Source organism: Alligator mississippiensis, chromosome 4 (genome assembly GCF_030867095.1).
Source record: "Alligator mississippiensis isolate rAllMis1 chromosome 4, rAllMis1, whole genome shotgun sequence".
NCBI classification, from domain to species: domain Eukaryota; kingdom Metazoa; phylum Chordata; order Crocodylia; family Alligatoridae; genus Alligator; species Alligator mississippiensis.
Window position 1 is genome coordinate 70,834,780 of NC_081827.1, and position 24,876 is coordinate 70,859,655.

General features: G+C 42.4%; 1 protein-coding gene and 1 long non-coding RNA gene across 3 annotated transcripts in view; one reads left to right on the top strand and one right to left on the bottom strand.

Annotated features, from left to right (window-relative positions):
- PTPRR (protein tyrosine phosphatase receptor type R) overlaps positions 1–24,876 on the bottom strand; it is a 261,768-nt gene that overhangs the window by 90,195 nt on the left and 146,697 nt on the right. The window contains exons 5-6 of the mRNA XM_019493652.2: positions 23,928–24,038; positions 16,856–17,112 (exon numbers count right to left, since the gene is read on the bottom strand). Of these exons, the coding sequence (XP_019349197.1) occupies positions 16,856–17,112; positions 23,928–24,038 (368 nt within the window). The remainder of the gene's footprint in view (positions 1–16,855; positions 17,113–23,927; positions 24,039–24,876) is intronic.
- On the top strand, positions 14,963–23,932 carry LOC132250028 (uncharacterized). Of its 2 annotated transcripts, XR_009461613.1 has the most exons (4): positions 14,963–15,043; positions 16,405–16,482; positions 17,110–17,170; positions 22,846–23,932. It is a non-coding gene; the product is annotated as an uncharacterized LOC132250028 (long non-coding RNA). The 2 variants fall into 2 exon arrangements; XR_009461614.1 differs by lacking the exon at positions 16,405–16,482.

A 24,876-nucleotide genomic window follows, 5' to 3' on the forward strand; every position in this document is an offset into this window, starting at 1 on the left:
AGCAAAACCCATCATCTCTTAGTGTTGGGGAACATTCATACCTTCTTGAGAGAATGCAAATGTAACATACCACACACTGGTCTATGCCCAGGAAATCAACATCAGATTTTATTAGTAACCTGGGCAAGTCATGGATTATTCTCTCTCTCAATTTTTTACTGTAAATGGAGATAATACTGATCATATTTCTTTTCCTCAGAAGGATGATGTGAGGGTAAGCCATTGTCAAATACTCTGATAAAATTAAAGGGCATATGACTATCTAGACCAGTGGTTTTCAACCTTTTTTAGATTTGAGGCACCCATAGATAGACTTGAGGCATCCCTTGGAAAATGTCAGCTCTTAGTTTTCACTCTTTTTTGCCTACAGAAAAATATTACCAATTTTTCTGTTGCAAAATGTCAGAAAGACCACAACTGTGGACTTCTTTTTTAAATCTCTGGGTTTATCTTGTGAAACATGTTTGTAAACCTAACAGTGCTAACAGTGGGTGCATCCACATGAGACATTTATTGTGGAGTTCCTTAATTAGTTCCACAGTACGTCTCAGCATTGACATGTGCAGTGTTATTAGGACAGAGTAAACTAATTTAAATCCACTGTATAAATCCACTGTAAATAAATGCATTACATATAGTACTTGTAAACACAAGTACTATCCTACATTGGAGTTTTTTTACTCTGCAGCAATGTACGTGTAGACAATAATGGGGCTGGCTGGGGCAGGAGGGTGCTTCAGTGCAGGCGCTGCTTGCTGACTCCATTTGTATGCTCTCTCTCTTGGAAAGATTTCTAGCAGTGGAAACTTCCACCACTAGAAATGAACATTTATTCATCCCCTAAGACTTCATCCTGACATCTGTGTAGGCAGACCCTGTATCTACTTATAGATTCATAGATGTTAGGGTCGGAAGGGACCTCAATAGATCGAGTCCGACCCCCTGCATAGGCAGGAAAGAGTGCTGGGTCTAGATGACCCCCAGCTAGATGCCTATCTAACCTCCTCTTGAAGACCCCCAGGGTAGGGGAGAGCACCACCTCCCTTGGGAGCCCGTTCCAGACCCTGGCCACTCTAACTGTGAAGAAGTTCTTCCTAATGTCCAATCTAAATCTGCTCTCTGCTAGCTTGTGGCCATTATTTCTTGTAACCCCTGGGGGCGCCTTGGTGAATAAATCCTCACCAATTCCCTTCTGTGCCCCCATGATGAACTTATAGGCAGCCACAAGGTCGCCTCTCAACCTTCTCTTGCGGAGGCTGAAAAGGTCCAGGTTCTCTGGTCTCTCCTCATAGGGCTTGGTCTGCAAGCCCTTAACCATACGAGTGGCCCTTCTCTGGACTCTCTCCAGGTTATCTGCATCCCTCTTGAAGTGCGGCGCCCAGAATTGCACGCAGTACTCCAACTGTGGTCTGACCAGCGCCCGATAGAGGGGAAGTATCACCTCCTTGGATCTATTCGTCATGCATCTGCTGATGCACGATAAAGTGCCATTGGCTTTTCTGATGGCTTTGTCACACTGCCGACTCATGTTCATCTTAGAGTCCACTAGGACTCCAAGGTCCCTTTCCACTTCCATGCCACCCAGCAGGTCATTCCCTAGGCTGTAGGTGTGCCGGACATTTTTCCTCCCTAGGTGCAGCACTTTGCATTTCTCCTTGTTGAACTGCATTCTGTTGTTTTCTGCCCACTTGTCCAACCTGTACTTGCAGCCCTTCAAAGCAGGGCTTTGTTACATGGTAATTTTGGGCAGCTCCTGGGGCTCTTCTCACTTGGATTGTCCATACATTAACACCTAAAACTGGTTTTAAGTACTCGTTATGCAGCTTAAAGTTATGCCACTCCAAAGTCACTCTAGGCTGCACATTAGTATAAACACCCCACCTGTCCCCCTCCTCCACTGGTCCAGATCAGGCCCATTGCCCCCTACACTCTACCCAGCACCTCATATCCCTAGTCATTGCCCCTCTTCTTTTTCCCCCCAGGAGCAGTTAACCTTCCCTGCTTGCTCCCCTGGGACACACAGCATGAGCAGCCACAAGTAAGTAATGCCCCAGGAACAGTGGGAGGCAGGGGGCACTCCAAGGGGGCAGGAGGGAGCCCTGGAGCTAGGGTGGTGAGAACTGGGGGAGCCCTGGGGGACAGAGAGACAGGGCATAGGGGGGAAGCCCAGAATGGGGGAGGGCTGGAATTCTTACCATTTGGTCCTCCAGGCCTTTGGTGGCCTGAAGTGTGACTGCTCCAAACTCAACCTAGCACTATCACCCATGAACAGTTGTGCAGCTCGCAGTGCAAGGTGTAACAAAGCCCTCAGTGAAGCTTCCGGTGAAGCAACCTGCAAACAACTTCTTGCAGGAGTGATGCTGAAAGTGCTTCATAGTCCAAATTTCAAACAAGAGAATGTGTCATGTCATATAAGTTGTAAATGCATATGTGTTATCAAATCATGGGTCTATTCCATGAAGAAATAAAGGAATGTAGCCTTCTTAAAGAACATAAGAAGTACCATACTGAGTCAGACCATCTAGTGGTCCATCTAACCCAGTATCCTGTCTCCAGCAGTGCCAGGAGTGGATACTGTATAGGGAGAGCACTAAACTGGACATCTCCATAGGGATCTATCCCCCATTCTTGGAAAGCCTTAAGTGTGTGTGTGTGTGTGTGTGTGTGTGTGCGCGTGCGCATGCACGCGTGCACTCTTAGTAAAAGATGTGTGTAAATGATAATGCTTAGCAGTTCTGTAATATTCCAGTCCCTGATACTCCTGTGAGGTCAGTATGTAAGTGTCATGAGCCCTTTTTACAATTAAGACTATTTAGGTAGAAAGTTCATAGGCTTGTCCAAAGCCACACTGTGATTGAGTGATGGCAGATATGGTGTTGGAACTCCAGAATTCTTGGCTGTGATCTCAAACTTATTTTATAAGTCCCTGGCTGCTTTTCAAATGCCTTTCCACAGGATAAAGTATCCATATCTTTGCAAAAATGTTCACCCGCTATTACTTTTGGGTTGGCACATAGCTCTGCTTTGAACAATTACACCGACATTTTCCTGAAAACAATCCCTAGGAGTTAAATTAAGAATGCAAAAAAGCATATTCAGCTCAACACAATAGGGTAAATTTATCCTCCAAGTCTATGCAAAGCTAGCATATTTTGGCCAGGAAATTCAAGGCCCCTTCCTGTAAATATATTAAGTTCTCATGCTTAGGTCAGAAACTACAAAGATTGGCATGTTCACAATATTCTGACTGCAAGGTGCTGCCCTTTAAGTGTTATTTTACATGATCAATCAGAATACAATATTTCTTATAAAGACAGCAGATCAATAACATCATATTTATATTTACAGAGTCACACCCTATGATTTAAAAATCACAAACATGAGTTTTCCTAAGAAAACCCTATTGTTTTCTTGAATGTAACGGAGGCTTGGTTGGAGAGTGATAGTTTGTGGTGTGATTTTTGTAATGTTGATGCAGCAAACATGAATATCGGGGGGGGGGGGGGGAGGTTAACCTTCCTTTCAGTACGTTAACTATTGGATCACAATACTTATTAGTTATTTGGTGTAGAGCAGGGATGTCAGATGTATTGCCTATGGGCCAAATCCAGCCTGCAGAGCTGTTCCATCCAGCTTGCAGGACCTCCTGAAGTTGGGAAGCATGGTGAGGGACTTACCACAGAATTTGGGCCCTTGGGCTCCATGGACTTGACCCTCAGCAACAGAAAGGAGGGCTTGGCCTGTTTGCGACCACTTGGCTTGCTGTTACTTGGCCCCACTGTTAGAATTAACATAGGAACTGTCATATCACAGGACTGTCAAAAATATGGCCCATAGTGCAGATATGGCCTGTGGAGCCATTTCCTGTGGCCCACCAGGTTCCCAAAAGGGCCAGGGCAAGTGGGGGTAGGGCCTGCTATTGACATACAGGGTATGGAGCCCCATTGGTGATGTATGGTGGTGGCAGGGAGTGAGTAATGGTGGCATTAACTCTCCTTGTCACTGCAGCTGCTTGTCCTCGCACTGCTGCTCACCTCACCACTGGTGCCATTCACCTTGTCACTGACATTCCCTCCACTGCTACTGTGGCATCTGGATCCAGCCCATGAGGAGTCCTGCAGTCCAGATCTGGCCAGCAAGGAACCCAGTGTTCCAGATCTGGTCTAGGAGATGGGTGAATTTGATACCCCTGCCATACAAAATCAAACCCAAGGTCCATATAGCTCCAGCATTTCATTTGCGAGAGTGACAGGTACCAAATGTTTCAGAGGAAGGATGCAAGTAACTTTGCAGTAGGTAGTTATGAAATAAGCTGCCCTCAGGGAAAGTTTTTTCCTAAGTCTACCAGCTAGAGTTTCTGTTCTAAGCGTAGTGGCTTATATCCCTTATATTATATAATTAACACCAACAACAGATTTCTTTGTGATACGACTGATCATTCCCTTATCAACATAGGTTGGATATTTTTTTTAATCTTGCTATGATCCTCTCTTCAACTTTTTCTCATGGCAGTGAATTCTAGAGGTTAACTATATATTTTATGAAAAAATTATTTTCTTTTTACCATGTTCAAATTTGTTCCCTTTCAATGTCACTGAAATATACTTTTATTATTATTCCCATACTATAAGTAGGTAAACAGAAGTGTCCACTCTGCTTCTTTTTATACTACCTTTTATTTTAACCACTTTTCAATAATGGAAATGCCACATTCCTGTGATGTAAACTTTTAATACTCTCCCATCCTAGGCCTGTTGTTTTTTCTCAGTAGTGATGACAGACTGAGATGTCATGTTGGCTTCCTTAAGGGGGCATTGCACACTTACTGGAGACCTTCACACTGATGTGCTATCAAGTAGTAAGGCAGTAGGAAGGCTTCCCATTATACTTTTCTCTCACACTACCTTTGAGAAGCCTTTCTTTAATATAGCATTTTTGTGCCCCAGCAGTGACTCCTCACATGTTCTTGTTTTGAATTTTTAATCTTTGTTCCTCATACCAGTCAACCTTTCCCTGAATTTCACTGACTTTATTCTCCTTTGCTTTATACCTGGCTTCGTGCATTTGCACCTGGACAAAACAAGTACAAAGTGAGATGAAATACTACCAGCCTGGAATGGTAGTGCTCTACACCCACTTGGCATACGTAAAAAGTTGCACAGACAGCTGGGTGATGGAGAAACAAGCTCATATCTTTTTCCAAAGCCTGACATCTTATTTAGAATGGACCAAGAAGGAAGAACATCTTTGTACCATGTTTAGAATATGAGTGTGTGCAGAGACTTTAAAAACAATTTTTTCATATTATATACTCTGCAAAATAGAATAGATTATGCTCATAATTCCTATCTTTCCTAGTGTTCTTGTATATGCAATGTTATATTAAAATAGTCTGAATAAATCCAGGCAATCCCTATAATTGTCCTGTACTATTTAGTTTAGATGTCATTTAGAAAGGCAGATTATACACACCTGAAATGAAAACAACAAAAGCTAGATAAGGGAGTAATTGCACTTGTAAACCACATGCATGATTTACTGGTGGGGTAACTCTCCTACTCCCTCTGTAAGGAATCCTCAGAATATCTGTGTTTTAATTTGTTGATTGCTTTATTACAGTTTTGCAGTGATCTTCAGGTCAGGCTACAATCTAAAACACCAAATCAAGAAATCCCAGATTATGATTTGGGTAAAAGGGATATAAATCAACATTAATTCTGGACCAGCTGAGATTAAAATTAGGTTTGACCCTTTTAGCGGAAGAAAGCCGAATCATAGGATTTTAAGTAGAAAATGAATGATTAGGCAGCATGCAATGTTCATGGAAAATAAAGGATCATTTATATATTAATTTCAAGTGTCAGGCCCATGGTAGTGTGGCAGTGCCTCAGAGGAGACATACACTGAAAAGCAAGATTAGTTCTGCTTCCTGGGGCAATAATGAGACCAGGCTTGATGTCAGTGCAATAGATTTTTGTCACTTAGGCAATATACTGAAGATGCCAGCAAACGGCAATTATTAAGCTCCCTCTACTGAATGGTTCACAAGATGCTTGGAGGCTTTGAAAAAAGCCCTTCACCTTTCTTGCCCAATAATCATTAATTATCCAGAATGAAATGGGAATCAAAAAATGCAGTTTAGGAGTACACAGCCTATACTCTCTATGCCATTCTTTAATTTGCATATCTAGCCATCAGCATCTATGGGTCAAATATTTACTACATAATAAGCAGAGAAAGGGATCTTTTTGTTAATCATAGAGAAGAAAAATCACCTTTTGGATCACAGTGCCTGTTACGCTAATGACTACACTGCCATGCTGTCTTATCTTCACTAAAATAAACATTAAAATGAAATGCTTTAGCTCAGAGATCTCAAAGGAGTGGCCTGTGGAGCCATACCATCTGGCCTGCAGGGCTCCTGGAGGGGCTAGGAATTCTGGCATGAAGCAAGTGAGGGTGGGGCCAGGCACTGAATTTTGGGGCACGGAGCCCCCCAGAAACACATTTCAGTAGTGTCAGGGAAAGCAATAGCCACATTAATCCCTGCAGCCCCCTGGGAGGAAACAGAAGTTCACTGCTGGAGGTGGGTATGGATCTGTCCTGTTCCTTATTGAAGTCTAAATTCACGTAAGAAGCCCTGCAGCCCAGATATGGTCTGGGGGCTGGGCAAATTTGATATCCTTGCTTTAGCCAATATTTCACTGAATCAGGATTTAAAAATATACTTAAATGAATTAGGGAGTTGCTCAAAGGGACCCACAGTCCCAAATGATGCAGTACAGGAATACAAAAGGCAGACAATTGAAAGTACTGTAGAAAGAGGCAACGTCCCAAGTTTCTGAGGAAAAAAGCTCTCCTTATCCCTACAGCAGAGATTCCACCCTGGGAATCCTTTTAAGGATGCCATGGCATGCTACACAATATCAGCCTGTCAGGTGCACAATTCATAAAATAAACCCAGAGATTTCAAATGGGAATCCAGAGTGTTGAAAACGTTTTGACCTGTTGTGGGCTTCCTGAGTACTTTTCAACAGAAGAATTCCTCTATCATTTTTTCATACTTAAGAAGTGAGTGAAGGCTAAGGGCAGGCACCTTCTGAGGGGTGCCCTGTGTCTAACAAGAGCATATTGAGTTTAAAAGGTGAAGAACTACGAGTCTACCCATCTTAAGCCCATTGCATTTTTTCCTCGTTCCTCTAGATGTCAGTCTCTCATCAGCCAACTGCTTGAATGTAACAATGCGTAATGTAACATCAGTGTCACCTCAATGTTAATATTTATTTAAAAGGGAGGGATCATGGTGCTTATCTTCAGTTGCCAAGCTTCTGTTCCTGTTTCCAGAGATCTCCCTCTTTAACTGCTATGTATGACTGAACCTATCTACCAGGTGCCCTTCCTGCTTAGGGAGTTATAGGCTTCTCTAGCAAGATGATGCTAATTATACTGTGGTCATACCTAAACAATCTAAAGAGGGATTAGGGCCCCTATAAACTAGGCACTGAAAAAATGCATGCCACATACACTGTTTCTGCTCCAGAGCTTTAAACACTAGGATATGAATATTACACAACCAATGAATAAGGACATAGAGAGAGAAAACAAGACGATGGTAGAAAAAGATGTAAGGCCAAATTCAAGACATTCAGTGCTCTAAAAACACCCCACAAGGGTGTTATCATTATTTATTTTGTTCCAGTACAATGTCTAGGAGTGCCTTTGCAGACAAGGACATCATTGTGTCAAGTATAAACACTGAACAAAACACTGCTCCTGCCCCAGAGACCTTACAGTCTTAGAGGAGCTTACAAAACAGGAGACCAAAATAGAGACAAAAGTAGAAAGTTGCCACAAAGAAACAATGAGTTGATCAGCACAATGTGTAAGCACTAGAGCCCATCACCAGCCTGCCAAGGTTTTTTTCCTGTAGGTCTCAGAGTCATAAGCAGGGGACATGGTATCCCTCAACAGATCTACAGCAGGAATGGACTTCCCTGAGCCTGCTGAGGTGAAGCACAGTGAGTGTATACTACACCCCAAAAGGATGCAGTGTATCTGAAATTAATGTTCTTAATATGGCACTGGAAGGATGCCAATAAATCATTTAAGACATAGCTGCAATAAAGGTGATTATGTTACATCCTTTTTAGGAGAAGTATGTGCAGAGTAGGCATGCTATGCAAAGTCCTTTGATGATGCAGATTTGTTCTGCTCTGTCCACATCCCCATGTCATAGCCCTGTCCCCAGGCTGTGATCTAAGCTGAGTGTTAAAAGTCTTCAGAGTTAAACTGAATAGGGCAATCTTTATTCTTCCTAGCTATTTTTTTAGCCTGTTTGCAGGGTGGCGCATCAGTTGACCCCTTGGGTCACAACTTTAGGCTTTCATTTGTATCTGTGAAAGCTAGAAATGTGATAAAAATGGGAGCAAAGATTCTGATCACATCTCAGCCTCCACTTAATAATGCCCAGGACAAGGCCCGGAGTGTGTTTTAATGAGGCCATCACAGGTATAATTGCCTTAGCAATTAACTGGAAAGATACAGAGCTAAATGGTTTATTCCTTCCCTTTATACTACAGCAGAGGTAGCTGACAGCATAGAAATGATTTAGGACCTGCCATCACACTGCTGCAGTCATAAGGAAGCAAAGAGCTTCCAATAATGAGCTTCCAAATGAAATTCCTTTGGAAGGTTTCCCTAAAAAGTCCAAATGTATAAGCCTTCCAGGCACAATGCCAAGCCCACCTGTTTCAGTAACTATTGGAAGAGGACCAAGTAGAAAAATGGTAGGATTTCTATCTGCTTTGGGTGATTGTAACTTTGTATTTCTGATTTCAGATCTGTTTTGAATGCTTGTGAAGGGTGCTCACAGCATTGGAGGGGCACATTTATACAGCACATAGTCTAGAAAAGATCAAAGTTGAAATACAGAGATACATTCTTATGGCTGCCTGTTGCACTATGGGAATGGCTTTTTCCCTGCAGCACTCCGAGTCAGAGAGTGTGTGTTCCTAATTGTTCATAGATGTAATCATTTTTAAAAATTCCTAGAAAATGACATGAGATGCTAAGGTACAGCTTAGAATAAAAAACAAAGGATGGGATGTTGTACCAACTGCCTTCACCTTTCAGTAAGCCGCTGTTAACCTTTACAGTACAAAATTAAGTGTTTTATTTCCTTAACTACTTTACTGAGAAAATCATCATCTGCACTGTCTGGACTAGTGACTTAGGCTAGGGACAGACATTCAAAAAGCCTGAGCCTGAATTGATTAAATCTTTGCAGGTTAGTCTAACCTGACTAGGCTGAACTGGTTTGAAACCAGACAGGCATTCTTTCTGGACTGAGGAAATTCAGGCACATGCCTGCAGTGGCTCAGGCTAGAAACCAGAGAATGTTAGAGCAGCCCTCCCTTCCCTTCTGCAGGAGCTGAGCTGAAGGGGGTATGGCCAGGCGAGGGCAAGACTCTCTCATTAGGGATGTCAGCCTGCAGGTCCCAGGCTTTTCCTCGCTGGCTTTTCCTCGCTGGCTGCTCAAGGGGCAGGAGTGTTGCCAGCCCCCAGCCCTGGGCTAGCACTCTGAGGCAAAGGGGGTGGTGCAGTTTTGATAATACGGAGATTTTCAATCTCCCTCCCTGCTTCCTCATACTGTCTGCAGCAAACTGACAGGCGAGTGAACCAGCCAGGGAGGGAAGGGACGATATTAGTCTTTATCACCTGATTAGCAAAACAATAACCTCTCTCCACATTACTTCAAACTTTTTAAACAGCTTACCAGCTGACCTGTTGATTAGCTCCAAAAACCCTAAGTGGTCACTGTTCTGTCTGCCTATCCAGTGAAATTGGAGAGAGAGAGACACACAGCCACCTCTCCATATTAGCTAGCATACCTCATGCTGGCTACAGTCTGTGCTGTGGCAGAGAGGAGGAAGGGATCTCTGCTTAAGCAGTGAGTGGCAAGAGGGGGGCATGAGGAAGCCAGCAGACCCTCCTGTGCCTGTAAGTCTGTGCTGAGCTCCAGCCAGGGAACGGAGGGGAGGGGCCAGTCCTGCTGGGGAACAGAGAGCCCTGCCCAGCCCAGAAAGCATGCCAGGATGCTGGAGGAGCCTGATTTAACTTAAACCAGCAAGGGGTCTGGGACAGACATTGTATAAACCAGTCTGACCCAAATCAGTTAAGTCTGATACTGCATTCAACCAGATTTATCTCAGACTGGTTTCAGCCATTTTCAAACTGGTTTATGTGCACTGAACATCTATTCTGTTACAGACTTAAACTAGTTTCTGATCACTTAAACCGGTTTATGTGTAATGTCCGTCCTTAGCCTTAAACAACAAGTTTGTAATCCCTTTTTATAGCTCTAGTTCCAGAGATGGTAAAACTGACTCTCAAACCTTACATCTTTTAAAGCTTCATTCTTTAAAAGTAAATTGTATGAAATTCAGCCTATGTGTATTTTAGATAAGGTCTTAAAAACGCAGCTCCTTCCTACTCATTAAAGATCCTAGGACACCTTTCTCTTCCTGTTTAAATGTACTCTCCCACATCATTGTGGATTCTTCTGAGTGTCTATCTGGGCGCTATGAAGTGGATAAATGGCTCCTGTCTATGAAAAGCTTTGAAAGGTCTCAGAGATACTATGGAATGAAAGGCATGAACAAAATGTGAACTAGCACCCATCTACTTGCTTCCTAGAGTCCTTGCTTTTTACAGCCACTGGAATATTACTGAATATTTTAGTACAGACTTGCCCTTAGCATCTTTTATGTGCAGAGGACTCAGAATCCTCTCTCATTCAGTTCTCTCTATTTCTCAAAGTCATTGATAAAATCACTCTTATTGAAATCACATTATTCCAACTGAATCAAAGTTATTGGTAAACTAAAAAAAAATCCTGAAAGGGAATGTTATACCTGGTTTCCTCTTGCATTTCAATTGTGTCTGTTGTTACATTCCTCTGATGTTCAGGTATAAGTTCATTTGCTCTGCTGTTTGCTATCTATGTTAGTTATTCAAGTGCTCATATTTTATGAAAGCAGGCTGCGACCATCTGGCAAAAACTCATCTAAGTTTCTAGATCAGAGAGGATATAATGACAGATGCACATGCTTTCCACTGGCCCAGTGGAGAACATGCACATCTGCCATTATCTTTAAGCGAGCATTTTTAAAGCAAGCATTTTGGCTCAGATCCTCAAAGGTCTTCAAGAACAAAACACTTGTTGAAATCAATGGGAGTTAAGTGCCTAACTACTTTGAGGATCTGGGTGCCTGTGTATATTTCATATTTACAAGCTTATTTCTTCTGTCTGCAAGAGTTATGGACTTTGCACTGTAACCCTATCACTGGGAAAGGCTGAGAAATAAAATATATTTAGTGACAGCAACGGGAATACTGATTATGCCTGGCAAAATGCTGGCATTTTCTACAACTGCTTTTCTTTTAAGTTTGGCCCAGTATTACAGTCTGCATTTTAAGGCAATCTTTGAGGGACAATTACTGTAGAGTCTCATATTTAAGGCATCTGGCTGAGAGTGAGAAGTCCTGGGTTATGATTCCAGCTACCAGGACTTCCTTTAAACACTGGCAGAGCTGACCTAGGTAGGCTGTAAATCTCCATTGCTACCACTGGAGATTTTATCAAAGTGTTTAGACAAACAGGAATATTCAGTAAATGAGCCTGTATGAAGACAGGGAAATGGACTAACATAGAGGTCAGGAACCTATGATCCAGTGGCCTGTGGAGTCATTGGACTCTGCCCACAGAGCTGAGAGGGCTTTGGTGGTGTTTTGGTGGCAGGGGGTTTTGCTTGCACTGTGGCTGGGTGGTAGGGAAAAAGCAGTAGTAGCAGCAGCAGCTGGGTCTTAAGCATTAGCTTGCCTCAAACCCAAGCTGGGTTGTTTCAGTCTGCCACTTGAAAACATTGCAAACTGCTGGGGTAAACAACCTCTTCTGGCCGAAATGTAACAGGTCAGCTCCAGGCTCTGGGCAGCATTATCTGCTTCACTCAGTGCCAGTGGCAGCTATTTTTGTGCCCCCTTCCCATGAGATGATGATTGGGGCTACTGTACCAGTCACCCAACTTGAATTATGTTATTATCTTGTGGTCTTTTCCAAATATGTTTTCTGTGACTTTCAAAATTTTCTTAATTTCAAAACAGTGTGGAATGGCAAACATACAAATCCTGTGTACCTATGTTTTCTGTCTGTAAAATGGGCATAGCTGTACTTACTCCCCTTTGGAAAGTCCTTTGGAAAAAAGGGCTGGCAGTCAAGGATTGGTGCAGCCCAGTATACCTGCACTTAGGGACTCTTTTACATCTGAGGAATCCACAGGTAGTGAGGTGCAACTATTCTCTGTTCCCTTGGCATTGTCTGAGAGGCACAGATAGCAGAGGGAGTCAGAGAACTTAGCTTTAAGAGCTGAACACAAGTAACCTCAAAGGCCCTGCTTGCACAGAAGTTAACGGTATTAATCCTAGTGTCATTCAAACTTTTTTCTCTGCTTCCTCTTAGAAGCAGTTGGCCTTCTAAGTAATTAAGGACCCTTGCAGTAGTCAGTCCACTAGCTTCTTCCTCATTCTTTCCTTTTCCCTGCTTTTTCCCAATTCAGTTTACCCATTGTAGGATCTGAGCTTACTCAGGGATATTGCCCCTGAGTAAATTTGGTTTCCATTTCTCTGTAATCGAATAATTGATTCCATTATATATGACCAGTGTGGTCTGTGAAAGCAGGGGCAGTATTTGCCATGGTGAGATGTTTTGGGGCCTTTGTACATGCTACAAAATTGGCCTTTAAAGTGGCTTAAGTGCCTTTCTGCACTGCTTTAATGGGACGACTGTTTACACTGACGGTGGCATAGTGTGTTTTAATGGCGCAGTGTTGGCGGCATATCGCGCATTTAATGACTTTGGGACGCAGTAAAATAAAACATGTCCAAGGTGTTTTAGTTTACTACCTTACAGCCACAGAGGGAAGCACCAGGCCACGTGAAGCTCAGGGGAGTGTGCAGGCATCCCATACAGGCAGCCCAGAAGCAGCCCATGCAGGCAGGCTCCACTGAAGGAAAAAAAAAGTGGCAAGCCTATTTTTTTTCTTTTTTCTCCTCGGAGCCTCCTTGCCTGACCTTCACGGGGGCCTGGTGCATCCCTCTGTGGCTGCGGGAGGGGAACGGTGCTTCCCTCCATGGCTGCAGTGTCCCCTGAGACTGCCTGAGCCGGGTGCCTGCACCCTGTGAGTGGGTGCTGCCCCTGGGGGTGCTGCTGCAGAGGAAAGCACTGCCCCCTGCCCCCACACACATCAGGGACTGCTTGGCCTGCTGGCAGCTCGCTTTTCCCCCACACCACTGGAGAGGCAGGTAAAGATCAGGCCCAAACCTTGTGTACATGCCACGTTGGTTTACTTCACTGTTAATTGAAGTGGTGTTTTTTAAAATCCATTGCTTCAATTTAGAGAGAATTAAACAGAAGTAAACCCCCATGACGTGTAGCAGAAGCCTTTATGACTAATTCTTGGGTAAGTCATCTAAACAGCAATGGCTACCCCAATTTAAGCCACTCAACCTGAGCACATCTACATGTATATTAACATGCTTTAATTAATGCACATTCAATCTAGTACCTTTTGGTGCCTGTAGATGTACTGTAAAGCTGCTCTGACGCGCTGTAATTACAGTGCGTTGGAGCAGACCCAAGACTTGATTAATCGAGTCTGCTGGAGCATGGTAATTACAGTGCTCTAGCCAGCCTTCAGATGTCTTATATACTGGCATCCCCACACTTAAAAATGGCAGTGGGGGTGGTTAAACTAAAGCATGTTGCACAAGCTTTAGTTCAAGCACCCCAACACCGTTTTAGAGTGCAGAGAGGCTGATAGACGAGACACTGCGTGCTTTGATTAGAGCAGCTCTAATGACAGGCCCCCCACCCCCCACGGAACACACGTAAAAGAGTCCTCCATTGTGAGGTACTAGAAAAATGTTTATTAGCTTTTATTTATGAGCATTAACTAAACAGCACAGTTTTAAAGTGATGCTTAATGTGCATTAGGCTATTTTAATGCACATTAAGTAAAAAGCACAGTTTTTTTAGGGTGCCTATACACAAGCGCAGAGGCTGCTTTTATACACTGTAATCACAATGCATCAGAGCAGACTCAATTAATTGAGTTTGCTGGAGAGTGGTAATTACCACACTCCAGCAGCCTCCTGCATCTCATACATCAGTGTCCCCACACTTAAGAATGGTGGCAGGGGCATTTGAACTAAAGCTTGTTTGACAAGCTTTAGTTCAAGTGCCCCTGCCACAATTTTGAGGCACAGGGATGCTGATGCATGAAATGGTGTGGTAGTTTAATTAGAGTGGCTCTCAGAGCCACTCCAATTAAAACACTGCCTCCCCACCTCCACAACATGTATGAAAGTGCCCTTAGTAAAGTTTTAATTCACATTAAAATAGGCTAATGTGCATGTCCCAGGGGGACGATAAGAAAGGGGCGGGATACCCCTCCCATGGCGTGGATTGCGGTGGGGCTGCCTGCCGCAACACCAAGGAGAAAAGCCCCGATAACAGGGAAGACTCATCCTCAACAGGTGCAACTGAGCTGGACGAGCTGCAGAGGGGCAGAACACCTGCATGTTTTGTCAGCCACTTTTCTCTGGGGCTGGGGCTAGTGTGGAAAGATGATGTCATTGAAGAAAGCTACCCAACTGGGATAAAAACCAGTGGTGGAGAAACAGCTGAGGGGACACAGCAGGGAAGAAGCTGTGGGACCTCCCCAAAGGCCAATCTGAGGCCTCCCAACTGCTGCAGGGAGAGGCCAGAGAGGGACCCAGCAGAGGGCCTGGGCTACACTTCAAGGGGCCTGTGGCAGGGCACTAGTTGTGTCTGCCACTTTAAGGTCCTGGAGCTGGCAGCTGCCAGGTGCCTGATTAGGGCAGCCATTTTGGGATCTGGGGCTGCCCATATAAACAGGGCAGCTTGGCTGCTAGAGGTGAAGGCAACAACAATGTCTGGCTGGAGGGTTGCTGATATCATCTGGAGGTAAGGGAGAAGCTGTAGGGGATGGATAGGAGGCTCCTGGTCCTGGGTATGACCTAAAACTGCACCCTGCCAGGAGTGGGTGGCCTGGTGGGGCTCTCAGTGGCGCGGGAGCCCCCAGGAAATGCCAGGCCAGTTATCACCCCAGTGAAAGGCGGGTCAGGGTACCTTAACCCCTAGCCTCCACGACCGGGTGGGCGATCCCTTTGTTTGGAGGGCCTAGAGGGTGGACCCTTGGAGAGTGAGGAAAGGGCCATAGATGCAAGGCCTGTCTGAGTTTCCCCTGACTGGCCCATGCTGGGGCCAGGACCAGAAGGGTCAAAGGGCCAGGGGCCCTACGTGAGGGATGCCCAAGAGCTGAGGGCCTGGAGTCCCAACTGGCCTGGAGGTGGGCCAGGGCTAGATGAGCCAAAGGTCTCAGTGGGGGGACTGCACCCGAAGTTCAGGGAGCTATGCTGCCCTGTATGATGATGGAAAAAGCTGCCTGAGGGGAGGAATCCAGGTGGGGTTCAATAGGAGGATTCTGGGGCCTGGTGTGGGGGCCAGTGACAATGAGAACATCTAGATGCCATCTGTGAGGTTTGGGCTGCAGTGTAGGGAAGGAATGGAGCTGCAGATAGCACCCCCTGGCATTGGGGCAGGAAATGGGCAGCCTCCCACTTACTAACATCTCTGTTAATCAATTAACATCAAGGCGTGATGGGCAGAATGCGGGCAGTTGGCCCAAGAACAGGTGGGCGGGCCACTCTGAGAATGGCCACGAGAAGGCCCCCTGTTACAGGGCCCATCACCCAGAATGGTGAAGGTGCCATATTGGAGGAATATGTCGAGGGACGGTAAAGTCTCCAGATGCAGAAGTGGGGAGCCGACTGAGGCCCCCCCCCCGGAGTTTCTGTTATTTGTGCCTCTTTCATTTCATTTAAAGCCCCAGAGGCCAGCAGAAAGGCCACAGGACATACATTGAGGGCTGAGTTGGCTGGGGTCGTTTGGGGACCCTTGACACTAATAGGCTAAATCCATCACCGGGGTCGCCTTATCGCCCACATAAACCTGTGTGGCAGAGTGGAGAACTGTAGCTAGATCATGGCCTACAAGCCATAGACCATAGGCCACGAAGGAGGTAGCAAGCTGTGTTGGTGCATCGGTGGAACACCAAGGACCAGAGAGAGTGAGAGGGATTGGAACATGACATCCAAGCAGGGTCAAACTGTTTATTGTCCAGATGTACCAACAGGCTGGCGCATGTCTGGGGTGTAGGGGAGGTGGAGCCCCATGAGTACCCGCTAGTGATGACATCTAAATCCTGATATTTGAGAAGTAGACTATGAAATTCCCTTTCACTATTACTGTTGATTTTTCTTCAGGAAAAGAAGAGATTACTAAGCACCCCAAAATGTTTTCTGTTCCCTAACCCACACCTGGATCTTAGTCATACCAGGCAGGTGCGCTGCTTTTCTTGTTCTTTGATTTCACTTAATGCAATAAAATAAATACACTGTATTTATTTTATCTCGGGAAGGAAATGTCTGGTCAAGAATCCTCAGTACTAGATGAGGCAAAACCACGGAAAAGATTGATAGAGAAAAAATAAAGGAGAAGACCAATTTAGATATTTCAATGGAAAATCTAGATTCAAGCCCTTACCCTCAAGTTCATTGTATAATAAAGGGAAAACTACCTCTGCTTCTAGAGGACGGAATCTACTAATGCTAAAACATTTGGGAGCTAAAGGCTTTTGCTTCTTTGAAGGAACAAGATACATATTAGTAATGATCCAAAATGCAAGAGTAAATAGTGTATGTGGCACCATCCTACCTTTCTTGAAGGCCAACGGGTTTCATTTTGAAAGGAGATGGATTGGCAGAAAGAGGAGGTCTGATCTCAGGTGCACATTGGCCTTGAGGGTCTACTATAACATTTACAACCTTAGGAGCCTGCTGAGGTTGGACCATACTGTTTGCTGTCTTAGACTGTGATGTCTGTAGGCGAAGGGGTGAAAGGTGGATCTCTTGTTTTTTCTCCTTCTCTTGTCTCAATGAAAACTGAATTTTCTCCTTTAATCTGTACAGAACCTACAGAAACAGAGAGGAAAAAATATTCTTTTATCATCTCAACCACTGTGTAAACAAGGTAATGAAAGTATTAAATATACCCTCAATCTCTATACAGAATATCAATGGTTTCTAGAAGAATTCCCCGATTTGCATAATGTATTTGTGTAATGTATTGTTTCCAACAGTAGGATAAATATTTCCTACTACACACATCATGCTGTGTGTGGGGGTGGGAGGATATTTAGCAGCTAATAATTTCTCACTGCTAGCTAATATTTAGTTTTAATTCTAGTGGTTATCATTTCAGCTGTGTTATTAAAAAGATAAATAAAATGTAAGGGCAGATAATTGTCACAAAAATCAGTGTAAGAAAAGAAATACTGGTGAATTAAATAATGACATAAAAGTTTCACAGAATATAAACACAAGAAAGACAATAATACAGAATAATAGCTGATTCTTCTGACATCTCCAGACTCAGTTGGCTCTAACTGCAATGTCCTAACTATTTTTAAATAGTCTCAAAAAAAAAGAAGAAAAAAAGCAAAAAACAATAAACAAACAAATAAAATCTTGTTATTTGCCATGGGCTGGCTGTTAGCAGGATATTATATTTCTAACAGGGTCACCTTCAAACTCAGTTTTGTTGTCATCAAACCAGGATTCCAGCCATTAGCATCCAAACTTGGATACTGGTTAGTTGTACAATATTTTGCACTGTTGTATTACTTCTGGAACCCACTGCAGTGACCTCAGTGGAATTCCATATCAAAGGCACTGTATATTGGCTTGGAAGAAGCTATAAAGGTAACAATGGCATCATTGGGTGTGTCCCCACAAGCAGGAACATGCGTTTTCCTGGGGACAAATAGCAGCGGCACATACTTGTGCCGCTGCTACTTGTCCCTGGGAAACGCCCCTGCAAATGTGATATTGTGTGAGGCAAGTTGCCCCAAGTGGGGTAGGCCACCTGGGCTGGCCCCAGCAGCCTTACCTCAGGTCCTGGGGACCTCCTGAGGCTCCAGCAGCAGTGATCTGGGCACAGAACTGGCTGGCAGTCACAGCATGGCCAGCCAGGCTCCAGTATCAGGTAGTGCATGCTGCTGCCATGTGTGCCACCCCACTTTTTTCTGGCCTGTTTCTTTTTTTTTTGACATCAGGAAATCCTGGTGTCAAAACTCCCCACTGTGCTGCAAATTAGCAGCCCAGTGAATGCATGCATGTGCAGTGTACCCAGTTTGCAGTGCTGCAGATGGGTTTGTGGCGCTGCAAACTGCATGTGCCAGCTTATTTAGCTGCTCCCATTTCCAAAGACACTACATCATGTCTAATTAGCAGCTAAAATGTTCCTTTTTTGGGAAGAAAAGAAACTCTTTTGAGTTGCAGTTGTGCCATATTGGATACCATAGTAGATGGCTGTAGTGGTCTTTTACCTTAACTATTAAACTTATAAAGAAAGAAGCACTTTTGTGTCTCTGTAACAACCATGCTGTGATAAATCTGTGCCTCGAGATGGATGAAAGCCACTGGTGGAGCTATTTCATGTTACCTGCAGGTGCCATTTGCCTTGTGCCATAAAGGATTCAACTGGAGATCTGGTTCTGAAAGCCCTGGATCAACAGATGCAAAAAAGTCATGTTCTAGCACAGCTTTGTTTTTATTCTCTCAAACTTGAGGAGCTCCAACTGCTTAGTAATATTGAGAAGGGATTTCACAAACTCCTAGAAAATTCAGTGTGCCAACCTTGTAGCCGCAGAAACTGGCACAAGAAGCAAAGGGGATTTCCCACTTTTTATACAGAAAATCAGAGCGGTTAGGGTCACAAACCAATGGGCCAAAGGGATAGAACAGGTAAAAGGTAAAGAAACATCAACACCGTGGTAACAGAGTCAGCACTTTAATTTCCCCCCTCCTGCCCCGACACCTCCAGAGATGTCCTTCAAAAAGCCCTTAGTCCCTAGAGCTCTCAAACAGGAGCCTGCAGCTGCCCCTAAGTCTGAGTCCCGTTTCTTCTTTCCACAGTCCTGGCTGACAGAGCCAGTGAGATTTCCAGCTCCACTGTGTACTCCTCTGCGTGGGGCTCACCAGGTTCCACATGCGTGATGCTCTCTCTTCCCTTTACTCCAGCCTCAAGCTCTCTCTTCCTTTTTTCCCTTGGCCCCATCCCCATCAGTCCCTGGGGGTGCTTGGGAGTTGCAGTCCAAATTGACAGTCAGCCCAGCTCTGCAGACTGCCCCTGGTTCCTCTGGCTGTTAAACACATTACACTCGCATTACAAGAGCAACTTGCTGTGTTGCTGTGCTTCTGTCTTCCAAAAGTTCACAAACTTTTATTCTGCTACATCAGCCCTTGAGTGCTGTCACCTAGCATGAACTCATGTAAGGAGCTGTCACTACCTGACCCTATTTATGTGAATAGATATATCTTGTACTTTCATTTTTCATTGTAACATTCAGTATACCAGGGAACTGACAAAATCACCAGCAATACATTCATTAAACTGGACTGTTTAGTACATGGCAAGAGTACATTTTGAGCTAAGTAAGGAACCAAATGGCACAAGCAGGATTTCCTTCTTATTTGGTTGGAACAGAGCCTTAATTATGAAACAAAACCCAATGTTTATATAGGAAGTGTATTTGAAATATTATTCTAAAACTCTTCCCACTAAATTACTTCTTATCCATAATTAGAAATGGACTAAATTAAAGAACCATGTTTGGCCTTCTTTCCCACTTCAACTAATAGTGTTTGCTCAGATAGTGTGGACTGAGTAGGGCATGTCAAAAAGTATATTTAAAAGACATACAAACTTTAAAATGTTTAGAAATTATATGGCCCTAGCACTAGTGGCTAAAAATATATGCAAGTAATTATTTTAGTTAAAGGTGAATTTAAACATAATTGCTTGACACAGTTCATGCCACAGTTTGGGCATATGTGGACCACATTGAAGGACACAAGAACTAGGAAAAAAATTATGCTTGATAGGCATCTCAGAACACTAGGATAAATGGTATGCACAAAAACAAAGACGGAGAAGAACCAAAAAGATAGATTCACCCTAAAGTGGAAGATCTTTAATTTTTGCAGATATCAAGACCATTGTGTGCTCTCTCAACTTAAAGGGAACAAAACCATTCTCTCTGTTCCCTGGTATACGTTACACTTAAGACCCGATTAAGCAGTTAATCATGTCTTAAGTAGTAACCTGGCCACATGTTAATGTAATTAATGGCACAATACAACAAGGAAAACCCCACAAAGTTATTACAAAAAAATATGTGTAATTACTTTGTGGCCGTTCCAATTGTGCCTTATATTGCATGTGTGCCATGCATCCACTGATCAGGGCTCTCAGTCTAAGGGGTGCATAGGAGCCTTTGAGGGGCTAGGAACACAGCTCATTGGTTGCTACTTGCCAGTGCAGGGGGAGCCCAGCATCATGATCCCAGGCTCTGCCTGCACTGGCTATATGGTGTGATTGGGATCTGATCCCTGGTTCCACAGCTGTGCCTTCTGCCACGCACATGCAGCATGTCAGGAGGCCTAATTGTTGGGATCAGAAATCAGATTGTATTGCCCCTTTAAAATGAACATCTGCCAGGGGCCTCTGTCTCTTCTTTGTTGGAAGGTGTGGAATTATAAGGCCTATGCTATTTTCGCAGAACGTTGCCTACTTGTAAACCTGGAGTGAAATAACTACATTGGTTTTAACTCCCTCCCTTTTGCTATTTCAGTTCAACTTATTATGTGGGCATCCTCATTATGCATTAAAATATTATTTTGATTATATTTATGTTAGTAAAAATCAACTGTCCCCCAAAAAACTTTAATTACTTGGAAATACCTGTAATAGGATTCCTAGAAAGAACACTTATTCCTGGATTTGTGATTTGTGAGGCCAAATTATTCATTATTTGTGCAGATTCCTACCATTAAGTATTCATAAAAATTATGAAAAGCCTGAAAGTTTCACATACTTTAAATCCAATAGGGCAGGCATATGAAAGTTTATAGTGGTAAACTGAAATTTTGTTATCCACAGTTCTCTGTTTAAAGTGCTGGCATCATTCAAATGACAAAAAATATATACCGCGTGGTTTAAAATAAGTATATTATAAACATATCAGGTGGCAAGTTCCAATTTAATTATAACTAGATTCAGCCCAAAAACAGGCATTTCACCATTTTTTGACATGGAGGTCAGGTTTTTGGGAGAGGGGGTTGTAAAAAAATATTATACTGCTTTTCAAAATTAATGCCTTGCTATTTCACTTTCTGTCCAAAATAATAATAAAAAAGCCCATAGAGATCTTTTCTCTGGAATAATATTTTAAAATAGTTACACTTAATTAGTCAGTTGCTTAACTAATTACAATGATGTATGGAAGCTGCTAGCAGAAATTAATCTATGGCAAGAACCACTGATGGGGACAACAATGGAAGTGCCCTTTCGCTTCTACTAACAATAAATCTCTCCTCTGACGTAAGAGCTGAGAGATGTAAATATTCAGATACATAAGGTACTCTAGGAGTTAAAATGTACAGATATGAATTTAGCCTATGTAGCTGATTGCAGTATATTGCAATTCAGTACATAATGCATTTTATGCCATGTAGGTCAATGTTTACGTTCTTATTACTGTTCACTGAGGGCTGGGGAGGCGTGGGTGCATGGTTAGCAGCACATAGGTTGCAAGTTTGAGGTCATAGCAGAAGCACCCACAGTGTGGCCTGTCAGATTCCAATCTGCAAATTCTGCTAAACATCTAGTCCCAAAGATATGAAAAAGGAAGGACTGCTCATCATCATATTCCAGTAATGTTAAATATTAAAAATGTAAAAGACTGTAAATGTGAAATATTCTATCAGTGTAATATTATGCAGTTAAGTACTATGATTTGTAAAAACTAATGAAAAGAAAAGCCTGTCTTGTGTAGCTTCCATAAGAATTCCATAGAACAAAGTATTAACATAGAAAGTTCAAATGCTTTCCACCAACTATTGTTTGGTACTATGCTAAGTAGTTTCCACTTCTTATTTTAAAAGATGCTTCCAAGTAATCTAGATCCAAAATTAGGACTACAAACTAATCTTAGTACAATAGCACGTTTGACACTTTCTAAGAATAGGCATCTAGAAATATATATGTACAAGAGCATAACTCCCAACATGACCTCATTTTTATGCCTTAAGTAGACTGTTAGGTCATCACTGATGACCAGCTGTAACATTTTATTATCAGATGGGTATTGTGAGCTTTGGATTTTAAATTAAATTCTCCTGCTCCATAAATCTGATACTGCCCACAACAATTTAAAGCATGATGATCACTCTTTATGCAAGATGTAAAGATACAAAGTGGGTCTCTGTAACCTACTGAATTTATGAAAGCATTCATTTTATACAGGTTAAATTAATGTTTACTCAGAAAAAACATGCTTGGAACTTGTAAAAAGAGGAGGCCTGTAGAAATGACAGCTAAGATGCTGTGCATTCTGCTCCCACAAAAGTCTGTTTCCAGACTTATACTGCCATCTTTGATAATGCCATGTCTTTTGCATGAGATAATGGGAGAGGGTTGAATGGGAGAATCAGTGTTTGTAATTTGGAAAATATATATGACTTCTCAAACCTCAGAGAGGTTCTACAAAACTAAACAAAAACTGATTGCCCCAAACCTGCAATTTAAAAGCCATATTACAAATCTTCAACTCAAATGTCATTTCTATCTATCTTAAAAAACAGGTGTGAAAGCTGGAAATAAATTAAAGCTTTGGACATTCACCAAAATGCCTTTGGAAACAAATGCCTTAGAAACTACCAGATATTAAAGAAGATGGAAATATTTGGGTGATGTATTCAGAAGGAAGCTCCATGTCTGTGATAGCATGAATGCAACTGGCACCTTGAGGAAGACACAACTGGAAGAATCCCTTCCTTAAATATCACCCAGATTAAATGTAGGGAACTTGAAAGATGGACAGACAGAGATAGAAGTCTTGGTCATGCCCAAAGTGATATCAGATGGTAGGGGAAGAAGGAGTCAGCTTCAGAGACTTAACAAATAGTCTTTAAAACATGAACTGAAAAAAAGATTTGACAGTGACCCTTAGGACATTCAGTGTCAATTTGCAGGCAGTAGCTGTGTAAAGGTGTTGAGTTTCATTTCTTTGAATGAAGTAGCAAGCACTGACACTAGACATCTACTATCCACCAATGCATACAGTACTATGTGATATGTAAAATTAAATGTCAAAAGATCGGTTAAATAACTGACAGACTTACCTCTACTTGAATCATTGAGGAGCAATATTTAATATTTTAATTTCACATTAATATATTAATATAATATAATTATTAAAATATACTATTACTATGCATAAAACATTGTGTCAATGTATTGTTGCTTTATTACCTTGTAAAATAAGAAATAAAATGTGCTAGAAGTCTGTATTTACTTTGACTGCAAGCTTAGTAAACTAATTTTTCAAGCTTCACTCTAATGGTTTACCATGTTACTGGAAGCTCTCAATTAAGTTACAATAAAGTTGTTATGCACAGTTAAGTGCCCATTATTTCTTTATCTTACCTATAGTAATATTTTATGTCAGAAATTAAAAATTCTAAACATAATAAGATTCATGTATCTGTTACTCATCTGTCTGTGGCCTCACAGCACTATCAGAGTTCCTGACTGTTATTTAGTGGCCAAGCTTATGACTAATTTATGAAAATGCTTTTGGGATACATAAAGGCTGCAAGACTCTACCTGTCAGAATGATGTAAGCAATATATAAATAAAAAACAAGGAAAAACAATAAACTTACCATTAGACACGTTACTAAAATGACAAAGATGCTGAGAAATATGACAACTGCATAAAATCCTTCTTTGCTCCAGATTTTATCCGCTTCATGTTGTCCTTGCAAAACATTTTTCTTTATTAAAAAAAAAAAGGATAAGAAAAATAAAGGGTGATGTTATACCATAGCATATGCAGATTAAAGAGTTCTGGTCCAGCATTAATCATGCTTTTAGTTTTGTTACAGTTAGTATTCTATAGTGTAGGGCACTTCCTTTGACTGCTGCCAGTTCAACATCTACTTAAGTTAAGCAAACTGGCTGAACTTGTTTGCCACAATAATCCTAACGCACTGAAAGATGGTTTAAGATCTCCTTAGCAAGTGCTAAAGTAATTTTCCCACTCACATAATGGGTTGATCTTAAGCTAAGCAAACAAGATTCGTATTCTTTCTTGGAAACTACCTAGCTCATCAGGTAAGAGGGCAGGGCTCTTACCTTTGCTGAGGAAATTGCTCAAGCTGTCTTTTTCATTCTGTTATGTGTCTCCTCCCACAACACCCACACACAAGCCTACGTACTATTTACACCTTACACAGAAGTGAAAACAGGTGCAAACTGAATCTCATGATGCATTAATAACTGAGAAACCCTGATACTATAACCTGAAAAAAACATTATATTAAATTCTGATTATGTTTAAAGCAATCTCCTAACCCTAGAGACTACCAATGATATTATACTTTTAAAGCAGCTGCGTATGTTGAAAACTGCAGAGCTTTTTGGGAATATAACATTTAAAGAAGCTAAATAATATTTATTTTGGCTTTCCTAAAATAAAAAAAAATCGGTAGTCTGTGAACTATAAGATTGCCGCTAAATTTTCAAATAGAAAAAAAGCTAACTGAAACTTGGACCCAAGTATCCTCTATTCAGCTAAAATGCCCCTCAAAATATTTTGCATATTCTTTCTAT